Source organism: Lolium rigidum, chromosome 1 (genome assembly GCF_022539505.1).
Source record: "Lolium rigidum isolate FL_2022 chromosome 1, APGP_CSIRO_Lrig_0.1, whole genome shotgun sequence".
Classification (NCBI taxonomy): domain Eukaryota; kingdom Viridiplantae; phylum Streptophyta; class Magnoliopsida; order Poales; family Poaceae; genus Lolium; species Lolium rigidum.
Genome location: NC_061508.1, coordinates 16,516,675 through 16,540,436, shown reverse-complemented (window position 1 = coordinate 16,540,436; position 23,762 = coordinate 16,516,675). Strand labels below are relative to the sequence as shown.

Below are 23,762 nucleotides of genomic sequence, written 5' to 3'. Positions count from 1 at the left end.
GCTGGATCCATCTGTATCCAAAATATATAGCCAGTAATGAAAAGAAAATAGCTCTAGTATATGCTGAATCAAAGAATGACAAAGGCACTGACTTCACAAGTCCTCAAGTCTGAACATTCTATATGCTGAAAAAACCATTGATTTACACATTGCTTGCTTGCTTGCTTAGATACTGGTTAGTAATTGAGAAAAAACCAAGTATGAGAAAAAACCATTGCTTGCTTGATTTACTCATTGCTTGCTTGCTTGTTACTCATTAAGAAAAAACCAAGTATGAGAAAAAACCATTCATAAAATAAGCAAAGGCACTTCTCTGGTTAGTAACTGTAGCATTTTATGGGATGATCATGGAAGCAATGAGTATAGAAATGGCTACAAGTATAATTTACTTGCAATAAACTAACCTAGCTACTGCCACTATCAGTATAGAAATGAAGTGACATGATGAATTAAAAATGCTACTGCCAACCAGACATATATAATCACAGTAATTATATTCTTCAATGGAATTCAGTTAACTCTTCAATGGAATTCAGTTAACACTATAAATGCAGAACATTATATTCAGTTCATGGAACCAGTATTGCTACACATAAATGGTAATCCATGACATACACACATACACAATTGATGCAAGCATTACATGATGCAAGCATGATGCTACCCACCCACAACACTGGCTGGGTTTAACAAACACATGATATTTGCTTGTGTGTACAGTAGCATATCAGACTTGCATTTTTGCTTGTGTACTGTAGCATATCAGAAATACTGTAGCCTATCAGAGAATGTCTAGAAATTTTGTTTGCTCATTTTATTTGCTCATTTTATAATTCAGTTTGCTCCTGTAGCCTATCAGAGAATGTCTAGAAACATGTCAGTAACAGTGATTGTCAAGAGCAAACATCAAGCATAAATTCAGTATAAATTCAGTGCCTTTAACCTCTCTGCAAGAGAAGATTTTATCCCCATTTTATCAGTATAAATTCTATGTACTAGGTTGCTTGCTTGCTTGCAATTTCTAACCTACTGCATCAACTAATTATTACTACATGATTTCAATGCATGAACATATAAAGCATTTTACTTCCAAGGGGAGCCATGTGCGCGCAAAGCATCCATGAATTGGATAGTTAGGTAATCAGAATCACATTGGTTACATTATGCAAGAAGAGAGTATTTTACAATGCAACAACAATTTAGATTTGAGGGACTAGAATTCAGAGCAATCCATGTTTCAATTTGGAGGGGGAGAGAGGGGAGAGGGGAGGGGGAGAGAGGGGAAGCTCACCAGGGAAGGGGGCGTCGGGCAAGGCGCGGCGAGGGCGTGGTGGCCGTCGACGAGGCGAGGGCGCGGCGAGGGCGCGGTGGCCGTCGAGCAGCGGCGGCGGGCTCCTCTGGGCGTGGGCGCGGTGGTCCTCCTGCTCCTCGCGCTCCCTCTGCGCGCGGGCGGCGGGCTCCTCTGGGCGTGGGCGGCAGCGGCGGCGAGGTGAGAGATGCGGCGGCGTGGTGGTCGTCGACGAGGCGGCGGCGCGGGTTAGGGTTCTGGGCGGCGGTTAGGGAAGCGGCGGGTGTGTGTTGGGGAAGAAAGTGAGGACGCGAGGAAGAGGGGACTTGATATGGCTAAGTGCCAAAATTCTGTGGCACACCACAGCCCACATGCGCCACAGAATCTTGAAATTCTGTGGCGCATGTAGGCTGTGGTGCGCCACAGAATTTTGGCCACACTTTAACCGTGTGGCGCAGAGTAACTGTGGGTTCTGGAATATGGCTAAGTGTGGACTTTCTGTGGCGCACCAAAGCCAACATGCGCCACAGAATCTTTAAATTCTGTGGCGCATGTTGGCTTTGGTGCGCCACAGAAAGTCCACACTTAGCCATATTTGTAAATCCCTGCATCATTCCACACACTTAGCCATTGTGATTTTTATTAATGTTTAATAGTATTTCCTTTAATACATTCCTAGTGTATTATTCCAAGAAATAAATGAAGGTTCAATTATGCAAGTTAATTAATATAGATAATTCAAAAAAAAATCACAATATACACACATCCACACACACACATGCATGTATGGATGCTTGTGTGTCATACACACACATATACACACATGTGTTTTTGCCAAAGTACATAGTACACAAAAAAAAGCCACAATTGAACTTCTCGGTTCCGATCGGTGGCTAGCTAGCGTTTCTTGACAATGTTCTTGCCCTTCTTCATCGCGGTTGTTGAATACTTTAGCCCGGCCACCTTGAGATTTCTTCTCGTGTACGGGCAACCTTTAGCCGGTAGGGTGGTCTTCCTTCTTACTTTTGAATAAGTAGTAGGCTTGTCGAAGTACTTGTCAAATTCCTCTTCGATCTTCGGATCGCCGTTCTTGTCGATGTCTTGCTTGTCGGCTTCTCCTTCCATTCCGATGATGCTCCTCTTACCCCTCCTCACGACCACACGGCTGGGCTTTGACGGGTCGGTAATGAAGAAGCATTGCTCAACTTGGCTAGCGAGCACCCACGGCTCATTTTTCGCGGAGGGGTCTTCGATTTGGCATCGGGTATAACCATGGTGGTGAAATATAGTCCATCTTTTTCGACGCTCTTGGCCCATCTCACACGGAACATCGGTATCGTCACTCCAACGTAGTCGAGTTCCCAAATCTCCTCGATCCTTCCGTAGAATCTTTCCTTGACATCGGTCTTGTCATCGGTGTAGGATAGCATAGTTACTCCTGAGTTTTGATATTCGCTATTCTTGTCCTTTTCCTCGGTGTAGAATCTATAGCCGTTGATGTCGTACGACTGATAGGTCCTTACGTTGTGCCCGGGTCCCTGCGACAGGGAGAATATGAGTTTACTGCTCTTCGGTAGAAGGCATCGGTGCGGGACTTTCCGGTGAGCCTTTTCTTGAACCACCCCGTGAAGTTGGAGTTGTGCTCTTTCGTAACGTCCCCTGTTTTCCTCGGCCGTCCTAGGTCGATGAACTTCTGCTCGATTAAGCTTTTGTGCTTATCCACCCAAGGGCTGACCAATTCTATGTGTTGTAGCGCGACTCGGTGTGCCTGTCAAAGTCGGCGTGTCGACCGGCGATGCCGACATGCATTGCGCGGTAGCCCTCGCGGTGACCAAACCCCTGCTAGCCTGCCGACGTGCTTCTGGTGGGCGAGACCGACATCCTCGTTCTCGGTGCTTAGGTAGTTACGGCGAAGGAGATGCACTCGTAGGTGAGAAAGCCCTTGGCTATGCTTCCATCTGGACGGGCCCTGTTGCGAATGAATCCTTTGATGACACCGTTCAACCTTTCGAATGACATCATGTTGTGCAGGAATGTCGGCCCGAGGTGGATGATGTCATCCACTACATGGACAAGCAGATGCACCATGATGTCGAAGAACGGCAGCGGGAAGTAAATCTCGAGCTCGCATAGTATCTCGACGATCTCTTCTTGTAGCCTGTTGAGCTGCTTAACGCCGATGGACTTCCTAGAGATGACGTCGAAGAAGTTGCAGAGGCCAAACAACGTCTCGCGGACGTGGTCGTCCATTATCCCTCGCATCGCAACGGGAAGTATCTGTGTCATCAGCACGTGACAGTCGTGAGACTTCATCCCGCTAAACCTCTTCTTCGCTACGTCCAGATATCTGCTTATCTTCCCCGAGTAACCGTGAGGAACTTTTACTCCTAGGAGGCACTCGAAAAACCTCTCGAGCTCCTCCTCGCTCAGAGTGAAGCAGGCAGGTTTAAGCACCACCACCTCATTCTTCTTAGCCCTTTTGTGGTGACCCTGAGTCGTTTCCGTCTGTTCATCATCATCATCACTATCGGTGGGGTACTGAAGTTCTTTCTTGAGGCCAAGCAATTTCAGGTCGGTTCTTGCTTTCGGGCCATCCTTGGTCCTCTCCGGCATGTTCATCAGAGTGTCAAGTAGGCTCTCGGTAACGTTTTTCGTGATGTGCATGACATCGAGGCTATGGGGCGTGTGGAGGACCTTCCGAGTACGGCAGGTCCCGAGAAGCGGACCTTGCTTTCCATACTCCCGGCAGCGGCGATTCTCGCGGTCGCTTCTTTCCGGCGCGGGGCACTCTTCCCAATTTTCCAAAAGCTCGGATATTTCTTCGCCGCTCCTCGGTCGTGGGGCTCTTCCGAGCTCCTCTTCGCCGTTGAACAGATCCTTGCGTTTTCTCCACGGGTGATCGAAGCGAAGCCACATTCGAGTCCCTTGGAACACGGTTTTACAAGACCGGGAGGCTTCGGCAGCTGCGGATGCGGGGTCTTATCCATGCACTTGACACATCCCTTGAATCCGTGGTTCACCCGGCACGATACATATGCGTAACCGGGATAGTCCTGCCACTGTCGTTAGCAATGCGGCTGCGAGAGGGAAATAATCTCTTTTGTACGCGTCCCAAGTAGGGGCCGGCGTACGCCACGGCGTGGCTAACTCCTCTTTCAACAGACCGAGATACGGATGCATGTCCACGCCCGGTTGTTTTGGCCCTGAATAAGAATACTCATGTGTACGTACCGCTGCTTTGTGCACAGCCGGGGGGGAGGTTGTATGGCCATACAAACACGGGCCGGGTGCTATGCGTGCTACTCCGGTTTCCAAAGGGATTGAGTCCGTCGGTGCTCATGCCCGGACGAATGTTCCTCGGTTCGCTCCCGAACTCATCTGCGAACTCAATGTCCAACGCATTCCATCGGCTAGCGTCTGCGAGGTGTGTCGGGATCTTGCCCTTCTCCGGATCATCTGCGGGCTTCTCCTTTCCGCGTGCCATTGCATGAGCTTTGCTTCCTTAGGATCTACGAAATACCGCTGCGGACGGGGAGTGATAGGAAAGTACCGGACAACTTTCCAGAGGAACTTTCTTGTTCCCTCTCTTGTACCGTCCTTGGCCGCACACCGGACATGTGGTTCTATCCTTGTACTCATTCCGAAAAAGTGCACAATCATTGATGCATGCGTGGTACTTTACGTGCGGTAGGTCGAGTGGGCAAACTACTTTCTTGGCCTCGTCGATACTTGTCGGCAATGTGTTGTCCTTGGGAAGACGAGCATGCCAGGATTTCATGTTATCGTTGAAGCTGCTGTCGGTCCATTTGTGTTCCGCCTTCATCTCCAGACACTCGAGCGTTACACTCAAGCGTGTATCCTCGGGCCGGCACCCTGGATACAATGGAGTCATCCCGTCTACCTCCATTTGCGCCGGCTTGGCTTCAGGTTTGGCGTTGCCCGTGTCCTTCGGGAGAAGCTCTTGAACATGAGGGTCCCGCGGGGCCGACGTTAGCGGCGTCTGCTTCCTCTCGGCATCTCCACCACCATCTCCTCCGGCATCATCATCTCCTTCATCCCCCTCTCCTTCCTCATGATGAACACCATGTTCGGGAGACTCTTCGTCTTCTCGCCCGATGTCGGCCTCTTCTTCATGACCAACATTTTCCGCCGGCTCCTCGTTGAAGCCGAGCATGAAACCGCGCCTGAGCAGGTGTTCCTCCAGTTGTCCAGAATCAGGGTCGATCCACTGCTGGAGTCCGCATTTTCGACACGGACATCTTATCAGGGTCATGTTGTTCCTAACCATGTCGGCCTTCGCGTTCACCTTGTATCTAACCACTTGTCCTTCCCTCATATGGACGACCATGGTTGACTGCATCATACATATATAGAGCAAAAGAGAGTTAATTAGAACCACACACACCATGCATAAACACACATGCATGCATGATCGCTCGGAAAATTTCGACATGACCTATCCTAAAAGTGGGACATATGGCTAGTGCAAGAATTTGCCGAAATGGAAATGAATCAACATTTCGGCAAACATCCATGCACCACACGCCAGCACAAACCAACAACACAAATAAGCTTCTTCGCAAGCAAACATTCAACCACAACACAAAGCTCAACACATATAAACATCATCTTCTCGCCACCGCAAACCGTCCGGGAGCGCGATAATAATCTTCACCTACAAAACATCCATACACACAAAACATGCATCCAATAGTACTCAACCTCTCACAAATCTACCAACATCATGGTGGAGCAAGAGGATGGGGTGGTGGAGACAAAACAATGGACCATGCAAGAGGGAAAGTGGAGGAGGAGGAAAGAGAATTGTGGTTTTTAGTACCCCTCTACAAGTTGGTGTGCCTTCCCCTCACAAATATGCCCACAAAATAGGCTTAGAGCTATCAACAATGGAGAAAAGTATGACCAAAATGGAGTGGGAGAGAGGAGGAACACGAGCTGGTTGGAGAAGACAAGAATGGAAAGGGTGGTGGGTGGAAGAAAAGAGGGGAAAAGCTGCCTCCAAAAGTGAGATCTACTATTCACTTTACGTGGCGCATTAGCGATATGCGCCACGTAAACATGAACTTCTGTGGCGCACAACAGCTCATGCGCCACAGAATCATGGTGGCGTGAGCCGGGGGTGGTCCCCGCAGGAAATTCTGTGGCGCATGGACCAACGTGCGCCACAGAAACTTAACTTTCTGTGGCGCACGCTGGACCATGCGCCACGGAATTTCCTTCGGCCATGTGCGGTGGTGGACCCGAGCGTGGGTCCCACGAACTTTCTGTGGCGCACTGCTCACCGTGCGCCACAGAATCTCCATCTTCTGTGGCGCACGTGCAAGCATATGCGCCACAGAAACATCAATTTTTTTATGGCGCAGTTTTGTGGTGCGCCACAGAAATATTTTTGTGGCGCATGACCTGTTTGGTGCGCCACAGAGGTGGTTTCCACCTATAATGGTTTTCCTACTAGTGTCGTTGGGCCTGACTAGTACGAGTATCCTCGCACTATTTTTTTTTTGTTCATTTTCAGTTATCTGAATGACACATCCTCCTATTCACAAAAAAGAACTTATATGAAGGACAATGTGTCAGACTTGAAAATTCAGAGGCCAATAGCGAATCAAGGGGGAATGATCAGTTGCATAAATTGGGATATTTTTCTTTCGATGAAAGGGCAATGTAATTGCTAACGACGAGGATCATAGGATTGGAAGAATGATGAGAGGATGGAAAAGACAACACATAGGGAGAGGCAGACACTATTTCTGTACATTTTCACTTATCGCCACTATTATTATAAAAAAAATCGCTACTATTTCTGTACATTTTCACTTATCTGAAGGAGATAACCTCCTATTCACCAAAAAGATCTTATCCGAAGGACAAGGAGATGCAGTGGCACTGTGTCCAGACTTGAAAATTCAGAGGCCCTCGATCCTCTACAGCCGCACGGCAGCAGCGAATAAATGGGGAATGATCAGTTGGCATAAACTGGGATATTTTTCTTTGTATGAAATGACAATGTAATTGCTAACAACGTGGATCGTAGCATTGGAAGAACATGAAAGGATGGAAAAGACAGCACATTGGGAGAGGCAGACACTGACTGACAGACAGAGCCGGTGGCGATCAATGTGACTGCTAGTCTATTTCGCTCTGTGCAGAAATAAATTGGAGCAGGCCCCGAGTTGAGCAACTCGGGCCTGTCACAACGCACAGGCCATGTTCATGTTCATGTGGTATGCATACGAAGGAGAAGCATCCATCCTTCTGACGGAGAGGAACCAACTTGGGCAGGCTAATCAATTCTGTGCTTTTGAGGCGTCCATATACTATTATATTACACTTGTGGAGCTGTTGGTGATGACAGTCGGCCAAGTTGGCGCAATCAAACAATTGTTACAATACACTTTACGATTGATTAATTAATTAATTACCATGGAAAAGCCAAGAAGAAGAAGAAGAAAGAAAGAGAAAAGAAAAAGCAAATGATACAACTGTATGTATTTATAGTCCTTGGAGAGGATATGGCAGAGGTGCTCGTCCCATCCTACTATGGGCTGCTGGCTGGCTCTTGCAAGCAAGCATGCAGGGTAACCGTTATTGCCTTCTTTCCCGCTGGCCATTAACTCCTTCCTGATCTCCCCCTTCTTCTGTGCACTATTGTCGACGATCGATCACTATAGCGGTAGGTAAGAAGGTGGTGCTAGTCGCGGTGGTCGGCGGCGTTCCAGATGGCCTCGAGCTCTGCGGCGAAGAGCTCCTCCTGTCCGACGACGATGGTGATGTGGTCCTTGTTGTTGTAGACGGTGACGCTGGCCCTGGGCACCCTGGCGCCGACGGCGAGCGTGCAGTCGACGGGGAGCAGCTCGTCGTCGCGGCCGTGGAAGAGCGCGACCTTGCAGGAGAGGTTGTTGGAGACGACGTCGAGGTAGGCGCCCATCTTGCTGGCGCTGAGGCACATGATGTTGTGCAGCGTGTGCCAGGCCGCGTTGTGGGTGTGGCACATGAAGGCCTCGATCAGGAACGTTCGCATCCTGCAACATTTTTCCACATGTCATTTACAGCGCCCGCCCGATTGTCATTCACTGAAACATATGCGTAGTGTGCATGTGGAGGAGACGCAAGCAACAGTATGCTATGCCACTAGTAGAAACGAGAGAAATCTTGCTGGCTGCGCAACCATATGGCTCTTTACTGCACTCCACTTGCATTGCTCGATCGGCTAGGTGCTTGCATTGCGTTGCATTGGAATGGCCATGCATGTAGGGGCATGGATCATGCATGTGTACTTGCGATATGCAGCTTCGAACCCAAACTTAACTCGCCTACTAGATCTCAGCCATGGCATCCATGCATGCTTATGGTAAGATGCTCATTTATGGCCACTACCACGCTACACAGCCTACAATGTCCTCCACTGTCCTGGGTTTCAGGTAACCAATAATTATTCCTGCAGCACCTCATTGCAGAAGCAGTGTATCTAGGCTTGGTAAAAAAAAATGTACCGTTCAGTCAGTGCTACTACTACTATTTGTATAAAGTCATGGAACAGTTAGGCATGTGAGATTGTAGCCAGTTGCCGGCCAATTATAACGCCTTAATTTGGCACTTAATCCATGTATATTAGGACATATAGGACGGGGACCCAAGCCGTATCACTGTTGAACCAGGTCGATCGGTTTACAAAGGGAAAGGGAAGAGGAAGCCTTTCGTTCCAAGATACGTGCTGCCTGGCCGTGCAAGGTCCACCGAGATCGATGGAGGCACACGTAGTGCATCTGCACAACGGAACCAATTCAAGGCACACGTACGTAGGCGCGGGGCTAGCTACTACAGCTAGTACGCGCGCGGTGGTACTAGCCCTATACTATGTAGCTAGCTACTCACCGTGGTCGACACGACACGTATATCGTTGCTCACATGCTCGCACCGAATCTACGGTCCAGATCAACGGCAAGCTAGTTATAGGCTATAGCTCGTCGGATGGATGAAACTTGCAGGAATCCATGGAGTTTGTAAACAATATGATGAAAAAAACATCCTTTTCACGGTCAAAAAATTGATGAAACCCTTTACTTTAATTATTTCAAAAAAATATTTGTAATTTGACCATTTCTGCATGAACTTTCGGTTCTTTTTTTCTTTAGTTAGAAAGTGTAAAGTTCTTTTTTCGAAAGATTAGCTCTATCTTTGTTTATGCTTTGGATTAGAGCAAATGACTCCGATTCGTTCAGGCCTACGAATCAACCTACATTTCGTACAGATTTTACGAGCGGAAGCTCTTGTTTTCATATTTCCGATGACTCTTTAAAACTAAAATATAATTGGTGAGATTTTTCTCAACCAAAAAATAAGGGTAGGACAGATGGGCGTGCACAGTGGCACCACCAAGTAGGAGTATTAAGGGTGAGTGTACCGGCCGATGACTTTTGCAGTGGCCAATATAATGGTGGGTCGTGGCTGGTGGGTCCCGGCCGGCGGGGTGGCTGCCGTTTATGGCGAGGGTGGTGAGCCACCGCCAATCTAGGCCGCACCTGCGCGCAGGAGTGTCGTGCCCGAAATGCCCGGCGCGCGCGCACGCACCCACCGCCGCGTACTGCAGTGAGCTCTACTTTTGCCTCATCTGGGAGAATTGCACCGTGGAATCTCAGATCGTCATCGCGTCGTGTGATGACTGAGCTACCCGAAACTCCCCGGCCGGCCGGTGGATGTTACCACCGCACCAACTAGTGATCCAGCCCCTTTGTACTACAACGATTAATTCTGCGCAGGGATACTCCTATGTAACTAAGGTTGGATTAGTTGGGCATCATGTATGGGTGTTAGTGGTTAATTCCGGGCGGACAAGCGCGGCGTGCGTCGACCTCACCCCGTCAACACCGCCCAAGTACCACCCACTAGTGTCACCGAACAACATTAGACGGCGATCATTTAAGGGAACCCGCCACCACGACAGCGATCCATGGCTATCGAGCGCGAGCCCGTATCCCACTATTTCGCCGTCCCTGTCTTACTCTGTTTCGCATGTCTCCTACTGCTCCACTCATACTCCCTCCGTTCTTATAGGAAGGCTACATTTCAAATACGGAGTACTACTTTTATTAACACAGATATTTATGTAAAAATACTTTTGTATGTATTTTAGGATAATTTAACGTATTATGTGTGGTGCCTCTTACTATATGGTTGGATGCAATTTTTGCGTAGGACTAGTAAACTGAAACGGGGAAGTACTATATTTTACTTGATTAAAGTTGGTGGATTTATACATTAGGGAAATGTATTGTTGATAGTGGCCTTACATATAAAAATGGAGGGGGCACTAGACACTAATATCCCGTTCGCCTACTTTTTCTTCGTTTAGTAAACGTTTCATGAGTACAAAAAAAAACCTACTAGTACGCCGCACGAGGAGTGAAGATTTTATGCGTATAGGAACCAACGGTCCTTTTTTCTTAAAAAAGAGCATATTTGTGAGTCTGTAAAAATATATATAAAAAACCATGTATACCTCCAACGTGCAAACTATCACCAAGAAATAAAGTCTATTTTGAGCTGAATAAAGAAAATGTCAAATGCGTGAATCCGAGTTTCTCAGGCATCCAAAAAAAATACTCTAGATTTTATATTTTTGTGTATCCCAATAATAAAAGAAGGGAATCTTGCCTTGTGATTTGGCACACCTTTTTTATATATAAATCTATATATTTAACCATCATTTTTAAGACATAGAAGTGCGAGGTTTTGAAATTTTCAACAATCTAAAAATAAAGAAAGCACTGGTGGTGCCCATGTGTCAAGACACTTTGTGATTAGCGAGAAGAAATTTTCGGAGCAGATGGAAGGAGAATTCGCTGTCACAACGCGTGGTGCCATAAATGTGAATGAACGACAGCTGTGGCGGTCGTCTGCCAGTCTCAGGCGTATTGAATGCCATCGAGAGTGTGTTTTCAAAATAAAACTAGAGTTAGATATCGGTCGACCGATGATTAGAGGAGGATCGGTCGAGCTGGAGTTGAACCTACTTTATGTGTGAGTTCTACTTGGCGACTCGTGTGCGTGCGTGTGTCGCGGGGCCGAGGGACATGCAGGCACGGACAGGTCAGGTGGTTGGGAAGAAAACACACGCAGATACCGGTACACTACTCCACGAGAAAGCACGCAAGAAAGATAGAAAGGCCAGGAAATTTAGTGGTAAAACAACAAACACGAGAAGGAAAGACAGAGTCGGCGCGCGTTGGTTTACCTGTTTCTGGTGACGATCCTGAAGAGTCGGTCCCAGACGCGGTGGTGCCTGCAGATGGTGAGGCAGATGGTCCGGCTCACGTGCTCGTACCAGCACGCCATCGACGCCCCGAACGCGATCGGCGGCCACACCCGACGCGGCGCCACCCGCCGCATCACGTACTGCGTCGCCGCGCCGGCCTCCTCCTCCGGCACCGGGAAGTACGGCTGTTTACACCACCACCGAGCTTTAAACCGTTACTACATGATGATCAGCACATGCCAAGTGGCCAAGGAGTGCCACTCCATTAATGGAAGGTAGAGATCGGCGGAGATGAGATGAGGTTCGGTGATTAAATGCATGGGAAATGCATGTACAGTCCAGATGGTAGTGGGCACGGCACTGCCAAGTGATCGAGCACGTACCGGCGCGAGCAGCGTGAGCGACTTGACGGCGTCGGGGTACTTGACGGCAAGCGCGAGAGCGAGGACGGAGCCGAGCGAGTGCGCCACCACGTGGAACGACGTCAGCCGGTACCGCTGCAGCACGGACCGCTCGATCATCTCCAGGTGCTCGCGCAGCGTGTACAGCGACTCCGCCGGCTTCGGGCTCCGGCCGAACCCCAGCAGGTCCACCGCGAACATCCGGTACTTGCTGCGTGCGCCCGGGCTGAACGCCGGGAACACCGTCTCCGTCCAGAACACCGAGGAGGAGATGAACCCGTGGATGAACACCACCGCCTCCGTCGCAGACGACTCGGCGAGCGGCAGCGGGGACTGGACGTGGACGTAGAGGTGGGAGGACCGGGCACCCGTGCTCCACGAGTGGCACTGCTTGCAGTCGCAGTCGGACCAGCACGGCGCCTGCCGCGGCGGGCGGGGGGCCCGGTCGAGCTTGCCGCGGATCAGCTCCGCGATGGCCGGGCTCACCGTCAGCGCCGGCGCGGAGGGACCCGGCTTCCGCGTCGCGTCCGACAGCAGCGACGCCCGCACGTACAGCGTGTCCGACACGTCCTCCACCTGCATCTTGTTCGCCGACGACGACGACAGCCGCACCACCTTCGGCCCCGCCGCCGCCGCCGCGACCCGCGGGGGCGCGAACAGCGTCCCCGCCGCGGAACCGCCACCGCCACCTCCGCCCGCGCGCGCCGCCGCGGAGCAGTAGCACGGCTTCCACTCCGCCTCCACGGCGTAGTCCACCACCTTGTACACCACGCACAGCACCGGGTCCAGCACGTCCAGGAACGAGAACACCAGGAAGCTCACCAAGCAGTTCAGCGCGCCACCGGCCGCCGCCAGCAGCGCCCACACCGACGCCCTGCTGAACGCCCACTCACCGGCCGCGGCGCCCATGCCCGCCGCCGCCGCCTTCTTCTCTTGCCACACGCACGTCGCAAGGTGCATTGCTCGCAGTGCCGTCCGCCTCACCTCCTCCGCCGATCGATCGCCGCCCGCACCCTCCCCAACGAACGACCAACAACCGGAGGCGCCGCGCCGGCCGGACGCACGCGATGGCCGAGAGCTGGCACTTTCAGGCGGGGTGGGTGCGCTACTGCCAGCAGAAGCAGGGGAGTGAGAGCTTTTTGTAAGGGTAAACGAGCAGAGCAGCCACGGGTTTATTTAGCCTAGCATACAAAAAACAAGCGGCATTTAAGCACGGTGGGGAGGCGGGTGAGGAATACAATACTTTTTCTTCTTGTGGCCGTTTGGGCAACGGGTTTGGTTGGGTTAAATAGAGTGCGGGCTTTGCCAAAGCTCAAGAGGGAGGCGCCACCGCGCGCTTGACGCCGCTACTGATTGCTGAAAGCTACGGATCGTTTCCATCCCGGCAATCAATTGATGAAGAGGGTTTACAGTTACTACTACTACAGATGATGGTACTGTTAGATGAGTGCTTTTGGTTACCTTGCATTTATCACTTCATGGCTTGCAAATAATTGTTCAAACTTGGCTCGTGGGGGCGAAAGGATGGAGAAACTTTTACTATTTCTGCAGAGGTAAACACTATAAATTTAGTCAGAAAAACCTATAACATCTATGTTTGACAGTGTGACATATAAAAAAAAAGTGAATGCTTGTTATACAAAATTCATATGAACAGATTCGCCATAAAATATTTTTTGTAAATATCTATGAATATTGTAGATGCCAATGTTTTCTCTCATAAACCTAGTCAAAGTTAGTAAGTTTTAACTTTTAATAATTCTTATACGCCTTATTAATTGTAACCCAGCTAGGTTCATTTATATGTCTCAATCAGTCAAATGCTTAAACATGAGGTTACACAACCTAAGTAGTCGCCCGTTAGGTTCCATCGACTCCATAAGAGGGGCGGAGTTTGGGCCGACTGAGAATCAAGTATGGGTTTTACCCTTTCGAGTGGAGAGATATTCTCTTGGCCCTCTCAGAGGCATAGCCGTGAGCGGTTTCGTTAAGTGTTAACCGAGCTAGCCAACTAACTATTAGCCGGATGAATCACACATCACATATAACGAAGATAGTTGGGCTACAAAAGGGATGATAGCAACTCGATCGTATGTAGCTTCACAAGGTATATCGCGAGGTAACTTGGACACAAGTCACATTGGAAAGGTTTGTCATCATAACTCTGCGGTACTTGGGAGTCGGCATGTTCTGATAGGAGCTGCTCCTGATTGCTCTATTGCGAGTCGGACTCCAACAATGCCTGGTTTACCATGAGCTAGTCATGTCACACACTTGAGAACATGGAGCGAGTCGGATCTGATCCGAGTAAGACTAAGCCTGCTAGGTTGGACCTCAGCAGGACCAGGACTAGGTCAACAGATTGGACCTGCAATGACCGGATTAGGGTTACAGTAAATTGGACGCAAATGTTGTTATGCCGACATTTACTCCATATATGAAGTGGTGTGGCGGCTGCCCAAGGGGCACCGATAGATCACTCCAATGTGTTGGGAAGCCTAGCACATCCACTCCAGTCCAACCATCGTGTAGTACCTAGTAGTTCGCCGCCGGTGCTCCTCCTCGTACGTGTGGATATCGGCAGTGATGTTGTGCTATCGGCTGTACGATGAAGTGTTTGTGGGATTGGACGGGCCGTGGACGCGCTACACCAAATTCTGCATTTGCACGTCTAGTAGTAATTTTCGTGGCATATCTCCTCGGCTATTTCTTTGGAGCACCTTGTGGGATTTTTTTTGTTCATATCTTCGTGGCCTCACAGGCGGATCTACCACCCCTCTTGTTGCCGAGGTGCCCAACTGCTCAACGCTGGGCGCCTTGTACGATTTTGGCCATCGACATATCATGTAAAATAAAGTATCTTAGACTGATTTGCCAAGACTTTGAGAAATCTTTGGGACAGCCACTAACCACAGTGACGCTGCAGGTGGGCCCAAAACAAAATAGGGGTGTAAGCCCTCTTTTCAAATGTAGAGGGTTCAATTGCACCCATGCTAAAATCGTGTGTTGTTATTGATCTAATGGTTTTTTTTTTCTTTTCTACTGTCCAAAGTCGCCTTTTCTTTTGAATTTTCAGTAGTCGCAAGCTAACATATTCAAGTTCGATTTTCCATGCAACAAAACATAGAAAACCTGTATTCCTTCGTTGCCGTCTATGTTTTTTGGGAAAGGTTTCGTCTGTGTTGCAAGTTGGGGAAGCGCGCATGGCTGTGCTCGTTCACGGGAACGTACAAGTGCCAATGCATCGACATGGTTCACCGGCCGATCGAGCATCCCGAAAAGAAGTGGCAAACGCTCTGGCGTACGCGCTCGTGTTGTCCTTTGGAGGCACAGTTGCGCGTTCCGTCGCTAGCTCCGCGCCAAAGGTGGATGGTGCACGACCGAGCATTGTCTTGCTGGGGCTTGGGTGTAGGACGCACGCTACGCTAGCAACACCTCTCGGCCTGGGGCTGGCCGCTTGGGTCTTTGGCCTAAGGGCATCTTCAACCGGGCGACCCATTCCGCGCCCGCGCGTCTGGATGGGTCCAGCCGGACAAAAACCTGGCCCAGCGCGCGGATGCCCGCGGATGCCCTAAAACGGATGCCCGCGGCGTTCGGATCGACGCAAACCCGGCCCAAATCTTGGCCGGGTTTGCGTGGCCGCGGACGCGAAAGGCTGGTCGCTCGCGTCCGCCCCTTGTCTGCCCCTGGCCCGCGTGTCATAGGCATAAATAATATTTTTTATTAAAAAGAACCCATTACAATTTTTTTAGCTACTACTTCTATCCTAAATACGTACGGGGCCGGCGGCCTCGCCGGCGACTCCTCGCCGGCTCGCCGTCGGGGCCGTGGATTTCACTCGACGCGGGCGGCCTGTACGCGTGAGGATTCCACTCCCGGCTTACTACGGGCTGGGTGGCGCGTCGGCGGCGGCGCGGGCCTCGGCAGCTTGGACGGAGGCCATCATCCTCCTCCTTTCCGTCCGCGCACCTCGGGCGCGCTCGCGCTCCGCCTCTGCGCGGCGGAATCATCCGCTTCCCGCATAGCTCCACCTCCTGCAGAGCGGCGCGTTCCACAGCGGTGCGCGCCTCCAGGCGGACGCGGGCGGGTGCCTGGGCCTCGTGGATCTCCTGCCGCCGGCGCATGCGTTCTTGCCGGCCACGCTCCACCGCCGCAGCATCCTCCCGGGCGCGCCGTGATACGTCCAATTTGCATCACTATTTTATATCATAATTTGCTGTTATTCATTGATATATTTCATATTGGGACACAATACTTATGTTATTTCATCTATTTTGCATGTTTCATGATTATTTGGGGATCGAGCACCGGAGCCGGGATTACGCTGGAAAAAGCACCGTCGGGATGCAATATTTCGGAAGATCAACTGTGGAAGCAAGTTTTACCAAAAATCCTATTTTACCAGATGACGGAGGAAGCCAGAAGGGGGAGCCAGCTGGACCCAAGGTGGGCCCACACCATAGGGTGGCGCGGCCCATGGTCTGGCCGCGCCACCATGTGGTGTGGGGCCCCCTCGGCCTCTTTCGCCTCCTTTTCTTCGCGAAACCCTTCGTCCCGAAGACGGAAGCCACGGAGGAATCCTCACGAAGGGTTACGGCCGCCTCGCGGGGCGGAGAACACCCGAGAGAGAAAAGAGCTCTCCGGCGGGCGAGGAATCCGCCGGGGAAATTCCCTCCCGGAGGGAAATCAACGCCATCGTCACCGCCATCGAGCTGGACATCATCTCCATCACCATCATCATCATCTCCACCATCATCACCGCCATCTCCACCGCTGGACATCGTCACCGCTGTAGCAATTTGGGTTTGATCTTGATTGTTTGATAGGGGAAACTCTCCCGATACTGATTTCTACTTGTTGTTGATGCTATTGAGTGAAACCATTGAACCAAGGTTTATGTTCAGATTGTTATTCATCATCATATCACCTCTGATCATGTTCCATATGATGTCTCGTGAGTAGTTCGTTTAGTTCTTGAGGACATGGGTGAAGTCTAAATGTTAGTAGTGAACTATGGTTGAGTAATATTCAATGTTATGATATTTAAGTTGTGGTGTTATTTTTCTAGTGGTGTCGTGTGAACGTCGACTACACGACACTTCACCATTTATGGGCCTAGGGGAATGCATCTTGTACTCGTTTGCCAATTGCGGGGTTGCCGGAGTGACAGAAACCTAAACCCCCGTTGGTATATCGATGCGGGAGGGATCGCAGGATCTCGAGTTTAAGGCTGTGGTTAGATTTATCTTAATTACTTTCTTGTAGTTGCGGATGCTTGCAAGGGGTATAATCACAAGTATGTATTAGTCCTAGGAAGGGCGGTACATTAGCATAGGTTCACCCACACAACACTTATCAAAACAATGAAGATTAATCAAATGTATGTAGCGAAAGCACTAGACTAAAATCCCGTGTGTCCTCGAGAACGTTTGGTCATTATAAGTAAACAAACCGGCTTGTCCTTTGTGCTAAAAAGGATTGGGCCACTCGCTGCAATTATTTCTCTCTCATTTTACTTACTTGCACTTTATTCATTTGTTACATCAAAACCCCCTGAATGCTTGTTAGTGAGCATTTACAGTGAATCCTTCATCAAAACTGCCTGTCAACACCTTCTGCTCCTCGTTGGGATCGACATTCTTACTTATCGAAGATACTACGATACACCCCCTATACTTGTGGGTCATCACGCCGCTCGGGCGACGACATCTGGATGAGGTGACGGGCTGCTCGCATAGCGAGCAGCTCGTTCTTCTGGCCGAGGAGGTCGCCTAAGCGGCGGCGGCCGGCCCGCCAGATGCCCTCGTGCTCCTTCGTCACGCGCGTGAGGTCGGCGAGACGCTCCTCGATGGCGGCGTTGATGTTCGCCAGCGCGAGGTCCTCCGCGGCGACGGGCTCCTCCGCGGCGGCCGCCCTCCTCCGCGGCCTCGTACCAGCCGTCCGCGGTCTCGTGCCAGCCCTCCGCGGCCGCCTCCCCCATCTCCGCGTCACCGGCCTTCTTTGCCGCCGCCTCGGCAGCGACGCGGAGCGCCTCGTCGTCGGCGACCCACCGCGAGTCCGCGCGCTCCTCCTCGCCCGTCCGCGGGAACCTGGCCCGGGCGGCGAGGGAGAGCTTGGCCCATGTGGCCTGAAGGGTGCGCGGCATGGCGCCGGAGAAGGTGGAGGGGAGAGAACGGTGATGCGGTCCGGGTGAGACCGCCGCCGTCTTTATAGCCGGCGGTCTGGCGGGAAACTTGGGCGCGAGCGCGCGCCAATGGCGTTTTCGCGCGCGGGAACCTTGGTGCGCGCGGGATCTTTCCCACGCGTTCCACCGCCCACCATGGCTGTCCCGTCGAGGCCTGCCATGGCGCAGCGCCGCGCAAGGAAGACGAACCACGTGGCGTCTCTTTGGGTCGCCGCGTTGGGCGCCGCGTGCGACCCAAACGGACACGTGGACGCGGGGCGCTGTCCGCGTGTCCGGGCGGCCACGCAAACGGCCCAAAACGGACGGCCCAGCGCGTCCGTTTGGGTCCCGGTTGGAGATGCCCTAACCACTGCAGCTAAAATAGACCCATCTCTGCTGTTTTGACTCCGTACGCCTTGGAGACGCCACCGCTGTCCTCTCGGTGTACGGTGGTACGTAGTATGTAGAGCGGTAGAGGCCGGGCATGTACGTCCACGAGCTAAGCTGCGTTTTTGGTCGATGGTCGCAACGATGTCCCCGACCCCGAGCTAGCAAGCTAGCGATACTCGCATGCATCCAGCTGCGGTTGGGCGATGGTCACAAGAATGTCCATGTTTCGCACTAAGACGAAGAATGTTCATATTTTGTTGTACGTACGATCAGATATTTCCCAACCCTGCTACTCCCTCCGTCGCGAAATTTAAGGCCGCCTTATATGTTTTGAGACGGAAGGAGTAGTATATAGTCCCTCCAATTCAGTAAATTAGGATTATAAATTAGGTAAATAGTCAACATTCTCTAAATTTGACCAATGTTACAAGAAAAATATAAATATTTATGATGCGAAATCAACATTAACAGATTCACTGAAAATATATTTCTTGATTTCTTCGATAAAGAAATATATTTCTTGATAATGTATTTATTTAATATAGTAGATGTTGATATTTTCTTAGATATGTTTGGTAAAAATTAGTTAGCTTTGACTTTTGACTAAATCTGCCCCTTAAGTCCCAAAATAACTTGTTCAACTTTATCTAGATCACAGAGGTAGTATGTCGTGTGGAGTTGCCTTCACCGTGGATTCACTGGCGTAGCTTAGTTCAAGTCAGGGGGGCACAACCCCCCCCCCCCCCACCCAACCAGCTTTTTTACCAACCTCTGAAGGAATTCCTTCATGTAACTGCTTAGAAGAATTTGTTTTGGTCTTTTGCCCTCCCCCCCTAAATACTCGTATTTTGTATTTTGCCCCCCAGTGTTTTCTCTCAAGCTCCGCCACTGCGTGGATTTCTTGTGATTCGTTATGTGCTCATGTTCGTGTGTATGGTTTTATAGGTTTGACTCTTCTTATGTATAACTTTTATCGTTGTTGTATTGGTGCGTTGGTCTTTTTGAACGTTAGCACAACGATGGCATGTCTGATTATTATAACATGTTTACTACGACAAAGGTTGCCTGACTCGGTGAAGAAGGGGCAAGAATCGGCGGCAAGCCTCCGACCTGCTCGAGTGTTTATAGTCGTCGCCATCGCAAGGTTGCCGAAGAACATATCTATAATTTTTAATCCGTTTGCGACTGTTTGCACTACCATTCATGGTTATTACTAGATCAGTGGATTTTCTTTTTTTTAAAAAGGAAAGAGCTTTGTATGCGTATAGTGAACATAGTAAAGTAATGCACAATATTTCAAAATAAAAAGATCACATACATCCAAGAGCCAAAACATCTCTCCCGTGGGGTACAAAAAAATACATATACTCTGCATGTGTGATGGTGTCAGAACCATTTTTTTACGGTGCATGATCTATGTTTGGCAGCATGCATGGTGTACATTGTCCTTGTTCTTATCTCTTTCCACGGCAACCCTGTGTATGTAGCTAGGAGAGGCCGGATGGAGGGCCGGGTGGGTGGCGGTTGAGGCGAGCGGCGATGATCGGAGCCGATAGCCAGCCGAGGTCGCCTCCTCTCCTTTCACGCGCGTTGACTTGGTTAATAAACGCCCCAAACTAACACCGCGTGCAGACGTCGCCGTGGCACCCCATAAACGTCTCAGCATCGCCGTCGCCGCAGCGGCCCATGCCGGCGCCAGCCAAAACGCGGCCAGCTGCGTCGCACAACGAATTCGGGAACACGACCGATCCGGCGAGGAATTTGTCTGACAGAGGTCCTGCGTGCTGCCCGCCGGCCACGATAACAGCTGACAAATGACAATAAATTGCAGGGTTTAGTTTGCTTTGTTGGCGGGCGAACCACCCGGTCAACGACTCGCATGCATGTGACCCACAGAAGCGGGTCTACGCGCGTGAGGTTAAAACCGGTTGTGCTGCCCAACAGGCAACACCCCAAGGAAGAAGAAAGAAAGAAACGATCGACGTACTACGTAAATGTTCTGTCAGCTCAGCTCTCAGAGTTGTGCCTTGTCGGTAGTTGACTGCTAGACGCCTGGGCGCCTCAAAAAAATGACGACTGCTGGCCGGAGTCACCGGACCGCGCCTGGCCTGAGCAGACGACCTCGGCCCTCCGCGGTCAACGGGCTGGTAACCTGCATCGCCTGCCGCCGGCCGGGACTCCTTGCTAGTTACACCATGCATGTGCCGATGTTGAACAGTGCACGTATGTGGCAGGGCGCGCGAGTCATACGTTACGGGCTTGCCCAAGATCCAGGAGCACGGCACTCCGCCAGGCGCGCGTGTTGCATTGTTGCCTGCTTCCTTCATCTCGTTTAGTTAGCTTCTTAGCATGGTAGATTAGTCAAATCTATGGTACTGCTTCTTGTATGTTGCGCATGCGCATGTCTTGTTTAACCAACTTATACTATCTCCGTAAATGTGAGACTAACTTTCTTAGAGCATGTCTAACAGGCCCCGTATTTTTTCGCCCCTTAAAACGCGAGCAGAGGGCCCTGTATTCACTTTTCGCCGGCCGAATTCGGACGAGCTAGCAGACCCGTTTCCACCCCGTAAAACAGAATATTCTGTTTTACGGGGTGGGAAACGGGTCTCGCTAGCTCGTCCGAGTTTTCGACCCTCAAAACAGGGTTTTTGACAAATTGCATATTAGAACCAACACACCATTCACATAAAATAAATGTTTTACATCACACAATAATCGTCTTAATTATTACAATAATGTTTGTCGGAAATGTCAACAAATGTTCTAATGGAAGAATTAAACAAATAACAAATGTTTCACACATACAACAAATAGGAAATGAATGTTCCACACATACAACAATGGGAAATGAATGTAAAAACTCATTGGCCATGCAACTGCCAATGGTGATCAATCAGATCTTGGGTGAGCTGGTGATGAGTCTCGGCATTTTCAATGCCTCGATGAGCTGCAAGAAAAGCTTCAAGCCGATCAGGGTTCCTCTCGGGCTGCACTCGGGTGCCAACATTGTCATAGAAACATGGCAAGTTTAAACCTCTTTCATTTTCAATGATCATGTTGTGAAGAATCACACAACATGTCATGACATCAACAAGAGTTTCCTTGTCCCAAAACCTAGCAGGACCCCGACAATTGCAAACCTTGCTTGAAGGACACCAAAAGCTCTCTCAATATCCTTGCGGCATGCCTCTTGATTTCTGGTGAAGCAAGCTTCCTTTCTTGTCAAAGGCCTGTCCTTTTTCTCTTTTATGGACTTAACAAGGGTTGCATAGTTAGGGTAAATACCATTCGTGAGATAGTACCCCATGGTGTACTCATTGTTCATAACTTTGTAGTTACAAGGTGGAGCATCACCCTTAACTAGTCTTGCAAACAAAGGGGATCTATTCAAGATGTTGATGTCGTTGAGTGTCCCCGGCAATCCAAAAAAAGCATGCCAAATCCATAAGTCTTGAGAGGCCACAGCTTCAAGAACAATGGTAGCATCACGGCTTTTGCCACAATACATGCCATGCCATGCTTTTGGACAATTTTTCCATGTCCAATGCATGCAATCCAAACTACCAAGCATCCCCGGCCACCCCTCTTTTCATTGATCTCCATGAGCCTTTTTGTATCATCCTCATTTGGAGCTCGGAGATACATCTCTCCATACAACTTGATCACCATCTTGGCAAACATACGCACGCAATCCGTGGTTGTTTGCACACCAATGCGAAGGTACTCACCGGTATAATCTGCTGGTATACCGTAGGCAATAACCCTCATGGCGGCAGAATTTTTTTGGTATGGGCTAAATCCCATGACTTGGGCAGCATTTCTTTTTTGCTTGAAATAATCGCAATTTGCCTCGCAATATTTGACGATTTTCTCGAACAAAGTCCTACGCATTCGGTACCGTCTACGGAAGAGGCGAGGAGGATAGGTCGGTACCTCGGCGAAATAATCTTGCATCAGCTGCTCGTGGCCGAGCGCGCGGTTCCGCGGAATGCACATACGCCCCATCACGGATCCTTTCCGCTGATCCAGCAGACTTCATGCGGTCCTTGATACGTCTCCAACGTATCGATAATTTCTTGTGTTCCATGCCACATTATTGATGTTATCTACATGTTTTATGCACACTTTATGTCATATTCGTGCATTTTCTGGAACTAACCTATTAACAAGATGCCGAAGTGCCGGTTCTCGTTTTCTGCTGTTTTTGGTTTCAGAAATCCTAGTAACGAAATATTCTCGGAATCGGACGAAATCAACGCCAAAGATCTTAGAATCCCCGGAAGCATCCGGAACACACCGAGAGAGGTCGAGAGGGGGCCACGGGGCCACCAAACCCTAGGCCGGCGCGGCCGGAGGGGGCCGCGCCGCCCTATGGTGTGGCCCCCCGTCAGCCCTCCTGCGCCGCCTCTCCGCCTATAAAAAGCCCCTGGATCAGAAAACCCGATACCAATTGACGAAACCCACGAAACCCGCCGGAGCCGCCGCCATCGCGAAGCCAAGATCCGGGGGACGGGATCTGCGTTCCGGCACGCTGCCGGAGCGGGGAAGTGCCCCGGAAGGCTTCTCCATCGACACCGCTGCCATCTCCACCGCCATCTTCATCACCGCTGCTGCTCCCATGAGGAGGGAGTAGTTCTCCATCGAGGCTCGGGGCTGTACCGGTAGCTATGTGGTTAATCTCTCTCCATGTACTTCAATACAATGATCTCATGAGCTGCTTTACATGATTGAGATTCATCTGAGTTTTGTATCACTACTATCCATGTGCTACTCTAGTGATTTGTTATTAAAGTAGTTTATTCCTCCTGCATGTGTGCAAAGGTGACGGTGCGTGCACCGTGTTAGTACTTGGTTTATGCTATGATCATGATCTCTTGTAGATTATGGAGTTAACTATTGCTATGATAATATTGATGTGATCTATTCCTCCTACATATGCATGAAGGTGACAGTGTGCATGCTATGCTAGTACTTGGTTTAGTAGCATTGATCTATCTTACACTAAAGGTTACTTAAACATGAGCATTATTGTGGAGCTTGTTAACTCCGGCATTGAGGGTTCGTGTAATCCTACGCAATGTGTTCATCATCCAACAAAAGTGTAGAGTATGCATTTATCTGTTCGTTATGTGATCGATGTTGAGAGTGTCCACTAGTGAAAGTGTAATCCCTAGGCCTTGTTCCTAAATACTGCTGAGTTACTACTCGCTTGTTTCTTGTTTCTTAGCGTTACTACTGCTT

The 23,762-nt window shown here is 50.1% G+C and overlaps 1 protein-coding gene across 1 annotated transcript; it reads right to left on the bottom strand.

Moving 5' to 3' along the window:
- Window positions 1–7,649: 7,649 nt before the first annotated feature.
- Window positions 7,650–12,958, bottom strand: LOC124684986 (probable lysophospholipase BODYGUARD 1). Its single transcript, XM_047219253.1, has 3 exons — window positions 11,948–12,958; window positions 11,544–11,749; window positions 7,650–8,331 (listed from the first exon to the last, which is right to left on the bottom strand). The coding sequence occupies exons 1-3, from the start codon at window positions 12,923–12,925 to the stop codon at window positions 8,001–8,003; spliced, it is 1,515 nt and encodes a 504-aa protein (XP_047075209.1). The 5' UTR covers window positions 12,926–12,958; the 3' UTR covers window positions 7,650–8,000.
- Between the last annotated feature and the right edge of the window lie 10,804 nt (window positions 12,959–23,762).

Coding starts and splice junctions, on each gene's coding strand:
- LOC124684986 (XM_047219253.1), bottom strand. CDS start 12,925: ATGCACCTTGCGACGTGCGTGTGGCAAGAGAAGAAGGCGGCGGCGGCG. Junction 11,750..11,947: donor CGCTCACGCTGCTCGCGCCG/GTACGTGCTCGA, acceptor TGGTGTAAACAG/CCGTACTTCCCGGTGCCGGA. Junction 8,332..11,543: donor AGGATCGTCACCAGAAACAG/GTAAACCAACGC, acceptor AAAATGTTGCAG/GATGCGAACGTTCCTGATCG.